The sequence below is a fragment of the Oculina patagonica genome, chromosome 1, assembly GCF_052425735.1.
Source record: "Oculina patagonica isolate OP01 chromosome 1, crgOcupat, whole genome shotgun sequence".
Classification (NCBI taxonomy): Eukaryota; Metazoa; Cnidaria; class Anthozoa; order Scleractinia; family Oculinidae; genus Oculina; species Oculina patagonica.
Window position 1 is genome coordinate 40,660,031 of NC_135758.1, and position 19,778 is coordinate 40,679,808.

The 19,778-nt window shown below is 37.0% G+C and overlaps 1 protein-coding gene across 1 annotated transcript; it reads left to right on the forward strand.

The window, feature by feature from the left end:
- The first annotated feature begins 8,619 nt into the window (after nucleotides 1-8,619).
- Nucleotides 8,620-19,252, forward strand: LOC144650697 (uncharacterized). Its single transcript, XM_078510431.1, has 8 exons — nucleotides 8,620-8,792; nucleotides 11,663-11,916; nucleotides 12,590-12,704; nucleotides 13,869-13,991; nucleotides 14,610-14,732; nucleotides 14,851-14,896; nucleotides 16,065-16,352; nucleotides 17,244-19,252. Exons 1-8 carry the CDS (start codon nucleotides 8,723-8,725, stop codon nucleotides 17,527-17,529), a joined length of 1,305 nt encoding a protein of 434 aa, XP_078366557.1. The 5' UTR covers nucleotides 8,620-8,722; the 3' UTR covers nucleotides 17,530-19,252.
- Nucleotides 19,253-19,778: the final 526 nt, after the last annotated feature.

Here is a 19,778-nt window from a genome sequence, read left to right on the forward strand (position 1 = left end):
AGCGCAAGGGCCGTACTGGGGAATATTGGCCCGAGGTCGTGGCAGTACTAAGGTATATTTCTGTTTCTCGCAATTTTGAAAAGAGTTGTTACTCTGAAATGTTGAAATTTTCAGCGACTGTTCATTCCTCATTCGGGGCATTTTGATATGAGAACTATTTGTCTACAGTTTCTAAGGTTTTAACATGCCTGTCTACCTAAAATGAATCTCTAATGAAATTTTTGTCAAGGTTTCTCTACTAACTTTTCAGTATTTGTTTAATCCACCTTTTTAGCGGAGCACTACAGCGGCCCGAAGGGCCGCAGGGCAGAGCACCATACTCATGAAAGAAATCGAAAGAAAGGAACACTATCGAAATGAGTCAACATGGCTAGCGGCATGGCTCGCGGGCGCGTCCGTACGTCGTGTCGCGCAACATGGCGGCCATAGTTTGATGGTAGAAAGAGTGAAGCAAGAAGGCCGTATAAAGGCGGCCTTTAAAATTTAAAGGGGTTTGAAAAGAAAAACAAGAAGCAAAGAAACAAAATGTGGCTGTCAATTACGTGTAGAAAGTAATCGACCGCCAAAAAAGTGGACATTGAGAGCCATAATCGATCGATGACTTTCTTTTCTATCTGTAAAGCCAGCGTCGTACATGAAGGAGCATTCGAAAGCTAAATCGGGTTTCACATAAACTGCATCAACAATGGATCTATCTAGAAACCAGAGCGCTGGCTAAAATCGAGAGCGTGGCTGCTTGTTCGCAAGAAAGTACATTTTTACCTGGATCAGTCTATATGTTCTGATATGTTATTTTTTTAATGCTTACATATAACTGCTTTTATTCTGCAATGCATACCTACGGAGCGATATAGTTAACAAACCATTTTATTGCTACGGGGTAAAAAAAGAAAAAAAAAAAGAAAAAAAAAATGACCCCTTTGGGATTTGAACTCACGACCTCCAGGTCCGCAGACTGGCACCTACTCGATTGCGCTAATTCGCCATGTTCAGTGATGCAGGACGAATATATCCTATATCAATGTAATAGATATTGTGGGGTCTACTAAACTGCTGCGAGACTATAACAGGATCGCGAATTCGAAACTATTTTCTATTGTTAGAAAGCAAATAGTTTACTGTACTCTAAGGTAATTTTTCGTGCCATGAGTAATGACATTTGCCCTGATTTGAGATTATTATTTTTGTCGTACGGCAGACATTCAGTTTAACCGTGAGCGATTTAAATTTGTCTTGCACCTATAAACCACCGTAAACATTAGTACATTGGCCGCTTATTCACTAGAATGAAAACATTACATAAGCTCCAGTGAAAATTAAATAAATGGAGAGCTCCGCTTTTAGGCTTGCCTAAATCTATATATTACCTTTATTTTCGAAAAGTTGCATTGTATTAGTTTTCTGACGCCATGACAAAACAGATAAATCTTATAGGCGGATCCAAGATGGTGGATTAAGAGAGGAAATATGACGTCATTACCAGTATTGTAGAGCAAGCTCCTTTTTAGCTGTCATACAAAGGCTGATTTTTCATGTGCATAAGCACAAACATAAGCATAAACATAGGCGCATAAGATAAACAAACACAGGCATTCCTTGGTCTTAAGCTACCCTCAGTGTAAATCGCCGTGGCATCAGTATAATCGCAAGCGTAACAACAACAAACAGTTTTGTTTTCTTTTACTTGTGATTATCGCAGTGTATGAATCCTAGTGAGGACAGCATAAGAAGAATTATTTGTTCTTCTCATGCACTTATGCTTACTGCTTACGCTTCAGCTTTTTTTAACACGTCCTGGTGGCATAATCTTACAGATTTTCTGTATTCCTTGATGCGCATTTGCCAATGTCCCCGGCTGATGTAACATGACGACAGGATAAGGTATTTTGAAAATAATACGGCCAAGCAGAATGAACGAACTGTTCATAATAGCATTTAAGTTCACAGTCTAAGCAAAAAATATGGAACAAGTTTAAGTGTAAATCTCAAGCTGATCACACAAAGGCAAAGAAAGTAACGGCATCAATACATTGTTTTATTTTATTTTGCGTAGCTCTGCGTGTAATTAACAGTTATTGGACGAGGATGAGCAAAATATCGTGATTTATCAGTGGCGAGCAGATCAATTATTTGCCGAAGCCGAATTATTTGCCGAAGCCGAAGGCTTCGGCAAATAATTGATCTGCTCGCCACTGACAAATCACGATTTTTTGCAAGAACCGAGTTCAATAAATGTGTTATCATTCGATCACTGAATTTGTTTCGCACAAATTAAAGTACCTTCGCCTTCGGGAACTGCGTGAAAACCGCACTTAATCTCTTGCTGAATTAATGCAGTCGAAAGCGTAACTTTGCCTTCAATAACACGAGCAGGTCTTCATCCAATTCTCTTTCTTTCAGATATTGCCGAAATACAATAAGAGGAAATTTCATTGCCTTCTTTGTAGTTTCGCTGTTTTTTCGGGCCTAGTAGACAAATCCAAACGCTCTTCTTCATCTCTGGAAAACGAGCTGCCATTTTTCTCGGAAGTGGACTCAACTACGCATGAGCAGAATATTATTTGCAGCAAAATCACTCTCAGACGCTAACGCACGAGCAGACCATTATTTGTAGGCAGTTATTTGCAGATCACGTGGTTGGCTCTCGGCCAATGAAAAGGAAGAAAAAATTGCATCGAATGATAATTGATATTAATCGGCAAAATAGTAAAACCGTTACTTGTTGACTCCGATGATTTGGGGTGCTCGCGACAGTGCGTCTAGAAGTGCTGGAAAATAGAAGTATTGGAAATTCTAAGACAATAGAAGTATTGGAAATTCTAAGATAATAGAAGTATTGGAAATTCTAAGATTCATATTGTGCACTTTCGCTCAGCTCGATAAGCTTTTTAGTTTTTCTGAGTGTTGTTACCAATATTCTGTTTTAATTATATATATATATTTTCGAAGCATTGTATGTAAGTCTTTTTGGTAATAAAGTTGTTGTTGTTGTAGGTAGGTTTACAGTCTGAACCTTGTACCAGGCAAAACAGTCAAATACCCAACAGCCAGGTTTGGGTGGAGTTCTGGCTTCCAGAAGTGCTTCTTGGTTTCATGTGAGTTGCCTGTTCAGGACAACCAGACCCCGCGGGTGTAAGGGAGGAGTTTATGAACAAAGCTTTAAGGGACTATAGGTAGCTATTGATGTATGTTATCAGGGGTATACCATTCCTTTTTATGGTACTACGTTGGACGATTTTAACAAGTTACGTAATACTTTACAGCCGGCTTAAAATATAATTTAAAAAGATCATTAATTTGCAGCCCCCACACCAACATTATAAACCCAAAGGACAAAGAAACACCGTTTCTTAAGCTTTGCGAGGACAAGCATTTTATTTCGATTGAAGTAGAAGTAGACTTTTCAAATATTTTTCTTCTGCAGGATTGTTTTTCTCTATCTATCTTTTTCTCTCTCTATCTATTGTTTTGGTCACCTATTTTTCAATAAATTTATTTTATAAGGGCTTTGTATTAGCATTTTGCTAAGTACTCTTTTAATCATTTTCCATACAGTCAAGGAAAAACAGACGTGTGTCGACGTGTTTAATTAAAGTATATTGAAGCAACAAGATACCAAAAATTCCACATAATGAATTGACCTATCCTATATAGGTGTCCTTACCTTTGAAAATTACTGAAACTTCACCCACGTCAGTTCCATACCTGCTAGTGGCCACACAAGTGTAGTTTCCTTCTTCATTTAATATTGTGTTTGCAGCGTATGTTGTATTTACCAGTACTTTTGAGTTCCTTAATAGTGCTTTGTATATGGGAGGAGATCCAGTGGCTAAACATGACAGTTTGTAACCTGGTAATACTTGTAGAACTGGAGCTGGTAGCTTTACTTTGGGTGGAACTATTTTATGAAAAAAACAACATTAGTTAATGATTTCATTTATCGGAAATTAAATCTTGTATTCCGATTCCTGAGAGGATTGTCTGCCTGTGTTGGTAGATGTGCCGGAATGCTCACCTTGTCCACTTGTCGAGAGAACTCCATCCACATTCGACATTAACAGAAAAAGGAAAGACATAATTTTCATAGTGGGAAAAAGTGTCTTGCCCATATTCACACTGTTGCATGGAACCTTCATTCCTGTAAACAAAATTGAGAAGAATAACTTGACTTAAACAAAGCAAATTCTCACAGCTCCTAGTGGCTTCAAGTGGCTCAATGATAGAGCGTTTGCATCTCTAAGGTTAGTGGTTTCAATCCAGTGAAACCTTAAATCGTTTTTTTGTAACCGCGAAAATTGAAATATAATTGCGAAGGTTTGTTTCATTCTAGTCAGGGCACGTGTCGCTGCAACATTTCCCCGATACATTTTTTTTGTGTGCATGTACATGTTGCGATTCTTTCGCTGCTACATGTCGCTAAGTGTTCCCTCGCCATAACACTGCGTGCACCAACGCCTTTGACCATTGACCTCACTTAACCATGTTAACGTCTATCCATGCTCATTAAGAGACACAAGTCAAAGCTTAGCAAAAGCATCACCAAATGCACTCTACATACAAGAAGATTTGTTACCGTCAAGTATCTACTGGTCATCTTAGAGAGACAATAGAACTAGTCGACGACAGAATTGTAATGTTGTCAATAACAAAACATCACGGAGGATTGGAGAATGAAAGAAAGATAACAAACAGTAGGTTCATAATAGCATGTATGTGAGACAAAATTCAATAGCAGTTTGAAGATGAAATGTTACATTCATCATACTGAACCATGTGAAAATTTAACCATTCGACGTGTTTTCTGATTTGCTATGTAGTTGTTTTACATGAGGCTGTATAAGCACGGTTACGACGTATCACTGAATTTTCTTAACATTTTGTCCATAAAAAATGAACAATGGTCGCTACTTGTTTATATAGACTGATACAAAAATTCGAGAAAATTTGGGAGTCCCTTGCCTCCCAATTGAAGAGTGCAACTCTGGGACCAAAAACTTTACATCACGAAATAATACCCAATCTCATAAAGCAGTCTAAAAATTTGTATTTTTGTCTAAGAGAGCTTCCGAAGCAATGATTCGAATTCATTCAATGGTTCCTTCTGTTATAAATTATAAAGTACGTGACAGTATCATAATACAGATTTTGTAGAAATTGTTGCTTACAAATATCACGATTACTTAGAATTACCTCCAAGCCTCGCGCTTTTCCTGAACTAAATTGACATAACTTGAAACCGCTTTCAGTTTTCAAAAATCAAACATCTCAGCTGCTAGCTGAGGATAAATGAATTTAAGTTATAAAGTTTTTTATGATTGAGTACGTATAATAACACTGGGCCATCTGGCGCATTCTGTGTGCGTTGATGACAGAGCTAAATTTGGTTACTTCAATAAAAAGAGAAACATATTTACACCGTTATCATTACATGCTGGCTTGAAAATGAGTTTGCTGTAATTATGAGGCCTCATGAACTTATCTGATGCCTAATTTTGCAGAAACGCCTTTCTGTAAACTGCGATGTAGAGCGTGCTGAGAACTAAAATAGATGAAATCTCTGCATGAATTTTGACTGTTCTGGAAATAGTTTATTTTTTTGGAAAATAATTGGGTGATGCATTCGAGGAGGATAACTTTTCGTTGCTTTGATTGATCCCAACGGGAAAATATCAAAAATAACATGTGCTCACGTTAAACTTTTAACTTCACTCAAGCCTTAACAGAGGCAACTAAAAGGCACCAAACAATTCACGGGAAGATCCAAAAGTATACATAAGTTCTTTCAAAAATTCTCGCCATAAAACTAAGCCTGGCACCAGGGAGGGAGGTGTATCTAAGGAAAATTTTGGTTCAATCATCACTGCCAGTATGACGTCACGTTTCGCATAAGTGATATTAAAGATGGCGGGCAAAGTGTCAATCGAGAAATAAGTTAAGAATGTGGCATTTACCTCCGTTACCTTGCTTCATTTACTCAAGTCCATTATGCATAGATGTTAGCGAATGCAACCGTCTCTCTTCTGCTATTTTTTTGGTAGATCAGACGTTATATTCATTTTTTTAATCAACTGAAACACCTTCGCAAAGGGTAGAATGATCGATGAAATCTGTAAACAGGTCGAGCTTTCGAGGGTCACTGCACAGCGAATTTAATTTTTATTGTAACAGAAATAGGAGGTTTGGCACAGGATGTAGGGTTCGTGATGTACGTGCAGTATCAGACTTTCAGCATTCGTGGATCTTCATATCTTTCCCCTTAAAGGTGAAAATCGGAGCAATCAAGGGGAAAAAGGCGCTACACGAGTAATTTCCAGTTGGTCACCCATCCATGTATTAGCCCCGCCCCACAGGAATTAACTTCAGCCAGGTTGGATGGAGCCTGCGCTTTCATTGGGTATTACAGGAAAACAACACTGACTAACCTTACTCTAGTCTTTATTAATCGGAAATTTTTTACTACTTGTCTTGCGGCAACGAATTTGAACTCATGTCTATTTCGCACAACACGTTTTTCCTAGTTCAAACCACAGTGAAAGCGCTTGCTCAATTCAAGCTGGCCAAAGTTAAGGCTTGCCGGGCGGGGTTAACACTTGGATGGGTGCCCGATTCGTTGTTCTTTTTATTTATATTTTTTTTCAGGAGGTATGCAATCAATGAAATTTAAGAGTCGACACCGCAAGAAAAGACACAAAATACAACAGAACTGCACAGATACCAACAGAAGTACATTATAATAAGCCAATGAATGCGAATAAATGTATATGGAAAAAGAATTTCTACATGAGATCGCGAAGCAGCGATCGGAGTTGTTGACATATTCTGGATAAAAATTATATCTTTGCACTCGAAGGGAAAGATATGAAGTTTGGCTAACTCAAGGGACACGGAGATTAAACGTTAATAATCAAGGAGTAAAACCTCCTATTATGAAGCGGATTTGAGAAAAATGTTTGGGTGAAAAGGTGGATGTTTTTGATGGACTTCGCTTGACCCGAAAGCAAAATGGCGGTACCGCCTTCTGTCCCGTTCATAAACAAAATAACCAAAATACAGGATTACGGGCACAGAAAAACAGAAACAAATCATACACTCAGACAGTTAAGGCATCAGACCTAGCTACTGGGAATGAATTAGCGAACAATATAGCGATATAAGCACTAAAGATAAGCCCTTGTGGACCTCTGTTGTGGCGTACTCACGATTTAATCCCGCACATCTGACCAAACCGAGGGAATCGCTCGCACGTTGCCATGTGACGTCATACTGGCAGTGATGAGTCGATCAGGAATAAACAACTGGAAACAATAGAGTCACCCCCCCCCCCCCTGATAGATACCATTCTTTGAATCAAAGAGGTCTATGACCTACTCGTGAATACGTTAGATATATTTGAATCGTTCCTTTGAACAGTATAGTATCGATGGAAAAATATTCATTATAGGGATTAATAATAATAATCAACTTTATTTAAAGAGGGTGAACAAATAACAGGATGCTTAGGTATAAGAATTACTTTTTTCATCTTATTAATTGCTTAGCAAACCGATGGCTCAGTGGTACAGCTCTGCGTTCTAAAGCGTGTGACCCGGGATCGACTCTCATACACTGTGGCTAAAATTCTTTTTTTCTTCTTTTTTTTTCCACGGATATTATATACATATCTGTCTTGTATAGAGTTTCGTTACTCTTTTATTGATGATCCTTTAATAAATCGTGCCGTGCTCTAACCTTCCCAGTCTTTTAATAACACATACATAAAGTCACTGGTCATCGTTTCCGAATGTTCGCGATTATTATATAAGAAAAGGCAATGTTTCATCGTTTGGGAAACGATTGTTTCTCATTTACAGGGGTGAAGTATTTTGTACACTTATTTCTTTGAAATGATACCTTTGTAAAGCTGTATTTTTATTCACAGCCGAGGGAAACGAAATTTAGAAAGCGCCCGTGAGCATACCTAATTTGCATGATGTTAACAACGATGGAAGGATGGAAGGATGGACGGATGGCTCAACTTCCCCACTATACTCGTTCATTATGCATTCACGAGTAAAAATGAAGTCACTGTAAGTTTTAGTTTTTTCTGCACTCGCGTATAGGTCTTCTGTCACTATCGGGACATATAATAAATAACAATAAAATAAAACGGAAATCTTGAAGGTTGGGTTTTTAAAGGTTTCGTTTTTAAACCAATTCATTTTAAAGGGTTCTTTAGAACATACATGAAAGAACATCTGAATTTTTGTTCAATATTTACTGAAAGCGTTCTGTGCCCATTCACGTTTACAGGTGGTCAACTATTAGCTCAAAAAAGATAGTATCCATTTTCTCCATATAAAATGTTTATACTTTTATGCAGATTGATTTGGGAGAATTTGACAAGCAATTTTATTAGTTTACTCTCATTATGTAAATAACCTGCTAGCAAATTTCGATTATTAAAATTATGGATATACACTAGATTGAGAAGAAAAAGCATTAATTTCTATTGTTTGCCTAAACCTTTTTAATGGCGTCAGCTGTATTGGTAGAATTTAATATATTAACAAAATTGGCGTTGTGCCATGTATTTCTAGGGACTGGTTAAAGGACAAACAAATTTGTCATCGCTTATTGAGCAGCACTCTAGGTTTGTGGTGTGGAAATTATTTTCTCCTTTATATTTACAAGCACACTGGCATTTTCGATCTTTGCTTTCAATTGCTTAGTAACCTCCGTTTAAATGAAAAAATTTACACATTTTGCTGTGAATGTTTTATCGCTGATTTCCACTGCACTCGCTTGTTCTGAAGGTGAGTCAACCTTATGTGAATGCGTTTCTTGTCGGTTTTTAGGTCTCTGTAAATTGATGGTTTCGCTTTGTTTTTTAATAGTTTAGTAAGAAAGAACCCAGGTTATAATGTCGAATTTTTTGCGTCTGTGAATTTTGAACTGATTTAAAAAAATATCAGGACGCTAGAAAATACAAAATCTTCATTTAAATTTTTAATACAAAATGCAAAAATTAAAAAGCCATTATGAGATTAAACTGTCCTTGCAGGTAAATAATTATGAAACTATATTCAGTTAGAAAGCAAGTTTCTCTCATGAATTTATTAATTTGCTTTTTTAGTTTTTTATATAAAACGCTACTCAGCTTTTACAAACACGTTTTGCCAAGCACCGAGTCGTCAGTACAAAATTATTGTATTCAAGGAAAAGCTATTCCTATAGTGACGCTCGCGGGTAATGTACTCGAAAATGTCACTTGTATGGACCTATTAATAAAAAAAATATTCTATGTATACAAAATACTCATTATTAGTGTTTTCCACTCGCAAGCTATTAACTCAGTTGCATTCAATCCATTGGACTTCGAGTATTAATGACCGATAAAGAGGTCGTCAAAATGATAAAAAAAATAACAAAAAAAAGTGTAAAAGAAAGTGAGTTTTTGAAATCAATATTTTATTAAGAGTCCACGTAAAACATCTTATATAGGCATACATGCGAGTTGTGAAACGTTATACATGTTATTGTGGATAATTTACCATTTACAGTTGGTTTACAGTTTGGGCATATGGTAAGCAAAAACCCCGAACGGGAATTTTAAATGAGAATTGGCGTGTTTCATTTAGCACAATTAACTCGGAGTGCCTGGCACTGAGCTATAGTGGGTAGCCGCATTTTCGGGTCGAAAATGGCGAAGGACCTGGAACTGGTAGATAAATGTAAATAGTTTCGTTATTGGACCACCTTAATTTTTAATTAAACTGTGCAGTGTGTTGACAATCAAGTCCTCAAACAAAAGAAGTTAATTCGAATGTTTTCGATCTTGGTCTTGTTCCTCTGGAGTACAGTTAAAGTCCTCGAGAACAGAAATCTAAGACAGCAATAGCAACAAAAAAAGCAACAATTAAACAAAATCGGTCCGCGATGCGTACGTGTGGGGGCTTGATAATTTCAAATTTGATTCTTCTTTTTTGTGAATTCATTTAGTACATTCAATAACCTTAAGGCTGCTATTTATTGCGGCAAATAATCTTTGCGATTTTTTGCAAATTCATTCCTTGAAAATTAATGAGCAGCAGGTGATTCAAACATTTCTTTGATGCACATGATAACAGATAAACGGCGGAATGTCTATTACATTGATGTAAGATATTTTCGCCTTACATTATTAAGTATGTTTCAGTAGTACACTCGGGTAGGCATCTGACTGGGGAACGAGAGGTCGCGAGAGGTCTTGAGTTCGAATCCCAGAGGAGACAATTTTTTTCTTTTTTCCTTTTTTTTTCTTTTTTAACCAGTAGCACTGAAATGGTTTGTTTATTATATCGCTCCGTAGGTATGCATTGCAGAATAATTTACATATATCAGAACATATAGCCATATAGACTGATTCAAGTACAAATGTATTAAATTGTGCTGTTTCATCTAAAAAGCTCTTCCTTTTGTTCCTAACAAGCAGCCACGCACTCGATTTTAGCCAACGCTCTGGTTTCTAGATAGATCCATCGTTAATGAAGCTTATGTGAAACCCGATTTAGTTTTCGAATATTCCTACATGTACGACGCTAGCTCGACAGATACGAAAGAGATCGATCATTACATCGGTTTTGCGGCTCTCAATATTGGCTTGCGTAAGCGTAAAAGCTCCTCTTGAATTGATGTGCAACCTGCACAGACTTCCAGCCAAACGAAATGTTGGCTAGTATGACTTCGTGAGCTGCTGTAATGACGAGCAACTACAGGAACAGCTGAAATCAAAACAGTAGAAAAAGAAACGACACGCCAAAATCCAATATGGCCGATTTCTCGACACGCTCATCCCCAGGCTCTCTCATTTTCTTTCCCGTCTTCGGTCTCAGGCTCTTTCGCAGAAGACCACGTGACACAAGCAAACCCACGCACAAATAAATCCCTCAGTCGACGACAATGTGCGGGCTTTGCCCCCACAAAAACGAGTGTTTTAAAACATGCACTTCTATTACGTAATCAACGTTACCATAATATTTTAATAAGAGACAACTAAAGTCGTTTAATTGAATTAGGTTACAGTGTTACGAAAAACAAAGTATAACGAGTTAAGGTAATAGATAAAAGAACGGAGAAAGGGCTTTAAGAATACTCCCTGCTGTCTTTTACTATTCTTGTTTTTTGCTAATTCTGTTGTTACATTTCCGTTTAATTCGAACGAATGAGCGAATTTAACGATCGCTAAATTATCGATTAATGAAATTGCAAAGAAAGAAACCAGAAAAAATTCTGGCTTCAAAAAGATTCGAACGGGATTGCAATTCACTGCGAGAATCATTTCTTCACTTTACATCTCATCCGCAGTTCACATATATGAATTATTTCATACACTTTACGTCAATCTATTCCTTTCACGGGAAAATATGAACTCACAATTGACCTCACTCCCAATGTGTGGCTTCAATAGCTCAGTTGGTAGAGCATTGCAACAGTATCGCAGAGGTCATGGGTTCGAATCCCGTTGAAGCCAGAATATTTTCTGGTTTCCTTCTTTGCAATTTCTTTAATTGCAATTTACTGCGAGGATCATTTCTTCACGTTACATCTCATCTTCAGTTCACATATATGAATCATTTCATATACTTAACGTCATTCATAAAATTAATTAAACAGTACACTAAATATAATGCTATCATCGACGCAGATACTTGCAGAATTCTGAAGTTTACAGAACCCGAGGCAGACCGGTACCTCTCACATCACGTGATACAGTCGATATTGGTGGATGACAATGACCACTGTCAGTTTAAATGTTATGTGGAGGGAGAATGCTTATCATACAATCTTGGAACACAGGGGTCTGGGGACAAACTTATGTGTGAGCTGAGTAACTCAGATCATTATCAACATCCGGGAGATTTGGTTTTCAAGAAAGGCTTCTCGTATCACCCAACAGTGGTAAGTGTGTTATTAAAATGCTAACCTTTTGCGGCCCATGCACTTATAGCAAAGGTGGTTGGTTAATTATTTAACAATTATCCTGCGAAATCGCGCGGAATATCGCCTAATACTTAGCCGACTAGGCCGTAGGCCAAGTTGGCTAAAATCAGACGATATTCCGCAAGATTGAGCAGGACAATTGTTTTATTATTGAACAAATTGTCAACACATTTTGCAGATAGAAAAACTGTAATTATGCAACGCTTTACAAGATTTCGGACGAATCTTTGCAACCTACGTATATCGCAGGATATCTGTTATGTACGGATGACAGAGAACGATAACATTTTGACCATATATGGGCAGCGCGCGCATTTGTTGAATAATAAGGGTAAATAAATGATGGGGGAGGGGGGCATAAAACATTCTAACATGCAAGCCCCTGTAATGCATAAAGTCATTTTTAGACCTAAAAAATTTTACCTTTATGTATGATTGTTTATAAGAACACATCAACTCATATAGACTTTACCGATTTTGTTAAAGTGACATCCGTTAAATTGCCGATTGGCTTACAAAGGAAAATCAAACTACACTATCACAAAACATTAGTTAACATTTTTTCATGTCTGTTCGTTAAGTGCACAGTAGTAGTGAGTGACTTACTTAGTTCGCTGTTTGTTTTCAACAGAAGTTGTGTGGCGGCTTCTCTTGTCCTCCTGCTTCTTCCTGTATACTCGATCAACAAGGAAACTTTCGATGTATTTGTCCTGCTCATTGGCCTGAACTTAAAAACTGCGAAAGAGGTGTGTTAATAAGAAAACGGCCTTATGTGTAATACCGAACGACAGCAAACTTATTTCACGCAAAAAATTTGTCAATACTAAATTTAAGAGAAGCTTCGTCGCACGGTCTCTTTGTGATTAGTCGCTACGTTTAACTATAAATATTTTGCATTTAGTATTGATTATCATAACGTTTAAGGGTAATTTGTATCCTTTCTATATTTTTTTCTGGCCTAAGGGCCTGTTTACAAGCAGGTAGGGTAACCCTAGTGCTAGGGTTACCCTAGCAAGAGGGTTAGAAGATAGCCCGGGTTTACAAGCAAAAATTCGCAGGTATGGTAACCCTACTACCCGGGTCAACTTACACCGGTTACGCTTCATGATCAGTTAACCTTGTAAACTTTTGTCGTAAGATGCTGTTATTCGCAAATAATTCCGTTCCAGTGCAAAAATACGACAAATTGTAAATGAACGCGATGTTTCTTGGTCACAATTCGGTGTCGGTGTCGGTATTTTTAAACATATTTAGCTTCTTGGAGCCAAAATAAAGTTGTCCCGGGTAGGCGAGTTATCCCTAGTAGAGCGTTTACAAGGCGCTAGGGTTACCCTGACGCTAAGGTAACCCTAGCACTCAGCTAGGGTTACCCTAGTGCTAGGGTAACCCTAGCTGCCTTGTAAACACGTCGATGAAAAAAATAAGAAATGTGGGAGCGCTAGGGTAACCCTCCTGCTAGGGTAACCCTAGCACTACCCTACCTGCTTGTAACAGGCCCTAACTTTGTAATTCCCAAAAATAAATATTTAGTTTGTCCTTACAGTGTGCTGTTAAAGGTGCGGTGGCCTAATGGTAAGCGCGCTGAACTCCGGATCGAAATGTCCGTGTTTGAGCCCTGGCTGGGGTTACTGTGTTGTGTTCCTGGGCAAGACACTTTATTTTCATAATGCCTCTCTCAACTTAGGTGTTAAACGGGTATTGGCGAACTTACCGCTGGGGTTAACCCCGCGATAGACTAGCATGACATCTAAGGGGAGTAGAAATATTCCTAGCTGCTCATGCTACAGAAACCCGAAGCTTTACCTTCCTTACATTGTGGTCGATCGATGTATTTTTAGTCATTAAGTAAACTACACTTTAACTTAATTTAAATTAACACTAAACAAGCAATACACCCTTTCTTCATTTAGATTCTGATGAGTGTTCCTCTGGATCACATGACTGTTCCGCTGAAGCTTACTGCAACAACACTGTAGGCTCATTTACTTGCACCTGTAAGTCAGGATTTTCCGGAGATGGCAAAATATGCAAAAGTAAGACCTTTTGTTCATAATAAAAAAAAATAAACTTTAAATTTAAATTTATCTTTACTCCACATGTAAAAGAAGGAAGTAAAAAGGCCTTCGTCAAACGGACCATGTTATGTAAAGACGTCTGATATCTATAATAGCTTCGTTTGACTTTACATAGAATGCATCAAGAACTCTTTTTACTTTAAAAGAGCTACCATTATAAATAATTTTTTCAAGTTGTGACTGTATTCTGCATTTTTTCCTTTTTATGTAACATTTTTTGTGTAATATTATACGTATTTTTTCCTTTTTTAATTTAACAGAACCTACATCCATAACAGTTTTTTCTTGAAACTGAAGCAGCATTCCTGTATAAATATGTTTTTATCATCATCATCATTATCATTATCATCACCATCATCATCATCATCATCATCATCATTGTTGTTGTTGCTGTTGTTGTTGTTGTTGTTGTTGTGAGACTCCTCTAGTCATACTCGCGTTAATTTAGGAGTGAGCAATTTGAACGACTTATTATGGGAAAAATGGGGAAACGAAGTGTGAAGATGGTACAAGGTGGTGGTCATTTTTTCATTTGTTTTTTAAAAAGTATCTAACTACCATTTCCTATTTACACAGACATTAATGAATGTGCGACCGAAAGTAACAAATGTCACGTGAACGCCACATGCACAGACACTGAAGGGAGCTACAACTGCACGTGCAAAGACGATGCGATCGGCGATGGACTTTTTTGTCTAGGTCAGCAATAAATACCAAGTGTCGATTTACAACTAGGTTAAACAAAACCTTGATTGTTGTTAACGCAAGGCTGTTCACCTTGAAGATCTAAGGATTTATTTAATTTTGCTTTTTAAAGGATTTCCTTTCCACTGGACACTAAATGGATCAGACCCATTTGTAAGGTAAGAAGAACAAAGACATCCTAACAGCAGACAAAGCTTGAAAGAAACTGACAGCATTTCAGACTTAACATTTGTGCTGTTCCCTACAGTTTCACATACGATTGTTCTTCAATATTAACTGGTAGATGATAATAGATTTCCAGATTTCAACTCGAAGCAATGGGCTGTATTTTGTTTTATCGCCGAGATATTCGTGCCGTAATTAAAAGAAATAATTTCAGACATCAAAATGTGCATAATAAATAAAATAAATGTAAAACGTTTTCTAAATTACCTTATTCTTACTTAATATTTTCGCGAGTACTAATTTTCGCGATTTTCGCGATTTCAAAATAATCGCGAAATTTAGTACGCGCGAAGAAAACATTGCGCGAAATTTAAACACGCGAAAATAAATACTGTATTATATATCAAAAGGACAAAAATTTTAAATGTTTGGAGCTGCAACTATATTCCTTTGAAAATATCTTTCCGTCTTGTTTTTGGCTAGTACCCTTCCTCTAATTACTGTTTCCCTGTTGTAAATTGGCCAAAACCTCTTTACAACGGTCACCAAAGTTTCCGTCTGCAGGCTTCGTGTAGTTACATTGAGCGAGACCTTTGTGCATTTCAAGCAGTTCCTTAGTCTTAGACGACTGGTCTATAAAACACTGACAAAATCGCGAAATTTAATACTCTTTTTCTCTAACTTTTCTTGCAATCGCGAAGATAAATACTCGCGAAATTCGGCTCTCGAACTTTCGCGAAATTAAGTACGCGCGAAAATTTGTAAGAATAAGGTATTTAGCCTCACTTAAATTGGAAAAAAATTAATTGAATGAGTAACTTTATTTAAATACGTGTTCAGCCTTTATGACCGTTGAACTTGAAGTCCGAAAGAAACGACTACTTTTAAAACATTCAGTGGTAACTAAGGGAATGAGTATTAATGAATATTGAAAATTAGATAAAGTTAGTAAGAATCAAACAAAATTCAGTCGTATTTTTATTATTCTATGTTTCTTATCCTGTGACTATCTGACAGAAATTTCCGAAAAGAAAACATAGATCATAACGGGTATTTTCGCAGCTGCTGACTACCTGTTTGCTAAGGAGTACTAAGTAATAAAAAAAAAATCGTTCATAAAAACACTGACATTCCATTTTTTTTTTCTATTTTCATAATCAGCTTGTACAATGGAGCCGCCTATGAAACTGTTGACGGAAGGACAGTCCTATACCTAGATGGAAACCATGCTTACGCAGAAACCCCAGCAATCCCAATCCAAACGATCAGCTTCAGTGTCCTGTGCTGGATAAAAGTTCTAAGCCTTCCTTCACATCCTGTCAACATTTACTCTGATTGGAGCTCCCCTTTCCAGTTTAGGTTTGGCGTAATATCCGAAAATCTCTGTTTAAATCTTCGTCGAGCTACTCAATCCTCCGTGAACATAAACATTGTTTATTTCTGCAAAGGGTAAGGCTGGAAAACTTTTAAACAACATAAAGATGTTCACGTTCTCTGCAAAAGCTTGAATCACTCCTTGGCCTGTCCCGAGTGCGCTCGTGAAATGCTGGAAAGTTGCTCACTGGACTGCCAAAAAGTTGCTAAAAACGCCGAAAATCCAAAAAGTTGCTTACCTAAATTTCTTGATATTTTTATAAAAAAGTTTTATTTTTCGTTTTTCACAATAATTGCTCACATCTGTGAAGAAAAAGAGTTGGTCACAAATATGTGCGAAATTTAAAGATTCTGTTAAGTCTAACGAGCCGAAAAATACCTCAAGTGACAGGTTGTGTTCAAAAGGTTGATAAACATTCAAGAACTGCGCATAAATTGACGTTTTCTATAAAATCGTTGACATTTTTGTTCTTGATATGTGCTCTAAATCTATATTTTGCTCAGACATTGCTCAGAAAGGCAAAACGTGCTTGAGGTTGCTCAAACCGCAAACTTTTCTCCAAACGCCAAAAGTTGCTCAAAAATTAATTGCCGAGCACAATCGGCACAGGCCTAAGATCACGCCCAAGAAGAATTCCACATAACCGACGAGGGTTTGGTGGGTTTAATTGTTGCGCGTTATTTGTTTAAAACTGAAGTCATATGATAAGGGTGTCCCATCACCTTTTAAAGTATTAACGGGAAAATGTGACAGGAAGGCAGACCTCTTTCTTCAAACATCACACACAAAAGAAGTTGTGGTTCTTTTACATTATCATAATGGCTTACTACGATAGTTTAAGGAGTTCAAGAAAAGCTTGGCCTGATAATGACCTTGTCTCTATGAAAATAGTATCGTTATCTCAGACAAGGGAAAATCTTTTTTCTTATTTTTAATGTCTTCTGTCTTTCCTTCTATGTGATAAGGCCTATCGTCATCGGTGAGTGGATGCACGTGGCTTTCACATGGAGCCGCGAGAACCGAGTTGGAAAACTTTACATAGATGGAGTCAAAACAGGTGAACAAACAGCTACAGGTCCTCAAGGCTTATTAGATCTAAATCCTACCGGCCATACAGTGTTTGACATTGGGCTCAAACGAGATAATATGGTTCAAAGCACATTGCACGGATATCTGAAGGATCTTATGGTAGTTGACTCAGCGATCAACGAGAAACAGTTAAAAGACATTTTTGTACTGAGCAACAAATAAAAAAAAAACATTGCAATGTCGAAGTAGTTTAATAACCACAAATAATTAAGGAAAGGTAATTCAAAAAATAAAGACCGCATCTTTTGCAACTGTTTTATAACTGGCCTTATGTAAATAAAGCGATTTATGAAGGACTGCAGTAAACATGTAAATTTCTAAAGAAAGAGGCATAATGGTAAACGCAAGCTTACGCAATTGCTCAATAGGGAATTGTAAACTTTATACTTACCAGATCATATTAAGAGGTTTTAATATATCATCGGTTAACATAATTTTTTAAGGACTGAATAAAACCTTTTTAAGGAAAGAGGAAACGCGCTTCGGTGCAGTGTTTTTGAGCACTCGACCGCTACAGAGCAGTTCTAGCTCTTATAATATATTGTAAATAAAAACCGCGTGCTTTTATGTGTCGACTGTGTTGAGAAAACCATCACTTGTGTTTGTTTCTTATTCTTAATATCGAGCAAGACGATAAGGTATGTCAAATTTTATATTTTTCTCTGCATGACCACGCTCGTCTCGAAGCACACAAAAAAAAACAGCTTAACCTCACGTTTTCGTTAATCGTTGCAACTTATTAAAGATGAGTTAAGGTCAATCTGAAGAGCCCAAGTGGTATGATAATTTAAGTGTTTTTAGTGACTTTTATTCGTAAGGTGCACCGGAGTGTTAACACGTGCGCTTACTGTGAATGTAAGCTTAAAAAAAAAAAAAACAGACAACAATGGGTAGCCTGCGCCGCAGACGAAACTAAACAGCTGACTAAACGCTTGGTTACTAGCCGGGGTTTGATAACGTTTGCGGCGAGGGCTAATGTTAAAGAAGCCTCAAAGGATACAGGAAAATGATATCAAACAGTTTTTTGTTTTGTTTTAGATTTTGCGAAAGTCCTTTGAAGTTTATTAATCTCTTCTACAAACCACTGTTCCTTAGGGTAAATGGCTTTTGTATACTTTCTTAGTATCTCCGAAATCTCAGTATCGTCTTACTCGCGATTTATATAAACATTTTAACTTTCAAGACGGAGCGGTTAATTAAAAAGTCGGCATTTAAAACAAGAATTTAGTGTTTAGCTTAGATCTTGCCATCTAATTAAAAAAGTTTTGTTTTCTGAAAAGCAAATAAAACGAAAATATTTGCAAATAGAGCTATACAATGAGGAACCTGCGTGAGGTCGAGTAGTATTAACGATTAATTTTAAAATTTTTGACAAAATGCACGAGTCGGCAAGCGACGATAGCAGTTTGAAAACTTTGATATAAATGAGTAAAATTAATTTCCAAACTGTCGTTATACTTTTTTTGTTTATGCAAATATGTACGGTGTTATTTATTTGTCACCAAGTTCTGCTATGATTGTGTTTACGTTTTCTGTAGTTCTGTGCGCGTTTATTTAGTTCAAGTGGAATAAAATTATACCCTCCTCCTTGTCCTTGTGTATTTTGTGCTGAAATTATTTCTCTAACTTTAAATTATTTTGAGTTAAAATTAATTTTGTGTCGGAGGCTTTATGCAAGTTGTGCGTGGGCACAATGGTTGGAAAATTTGTCTTAATTAAACTTTGTTGGCCCCTTCGCACAAATATCGTAATAAGAGAGCTATCACCTTTGTGTCCAGCTCAGGCTGTATACATTATTAGGGAAAAGCAAAATATAAGGGTTTGTATGGAAAGGGAGGCGGACGCTGTCGAAAACCTTCACAAGTTTTGAAGTAAAAATTAAATTACTTTTCAGGCGATATAATTGAATGTGTAACTTAATGTTACTCCCTTGCTGAGTGGGGGCAGAGCCATGTTCAGAGCAGTGGTTTATGGGGACGCATTGTCTACGTTCTCTTTTGGGATCTCGTTTACATGACGAATACCCAATTTCTAAAATGAAAATTAAATGTTTATTCGATGAAAAATCTCAACTTTATAACAAACAAAGATGATTTCTTAATACAAGTTTCGTCGAATTCATGGATATTTTATAACTTCTGTCAGATAAAATTGGGGGACAAAAAGTTGATTGGAAAGTTTTTCTTTTGAAATTTGTTCACTGATTTTGATCACCCTCACTCCTATAATTATACTTATTAGCCGTTTTCTAACATTTTAGTTGCATAAATTAGCCCACCTATTTTGCGTGAATTTATACGCCTGTGCATCAAATTCTAGGAAATTATTGAGCATGCGAGAAAAACAGTCGCCTTTAAATTCTTCAAACCAAACTAAATAGGAAAGAAACATCACTAAACTCTTAAAAACAG

Bases quoted from the DNA above. Each gene is read 5' to 3' on its own strand.
- LOC144650697 (XM_078510431.1), top strand. From the start codon at position 8,723: ATGAAAAAATTTACACATTTTGCTGTGAATGTTTTATCGCTGATTTCC. The intron at 14,733-14,850 runs GTCAGCAATAAA...TGCTTTTTAAAG, and splicing joins CGATGGACTTTTTTGTCTAG to GATTTCCTTTCCACTGGACA. The intron at 16,353-17,243 runs GTAAGGCTGGAA...CTATGTGATAAG, and splicing joins ATTGTTTATTTCTGCAAAGG to GCCTATCGTCATCGGTGAGT.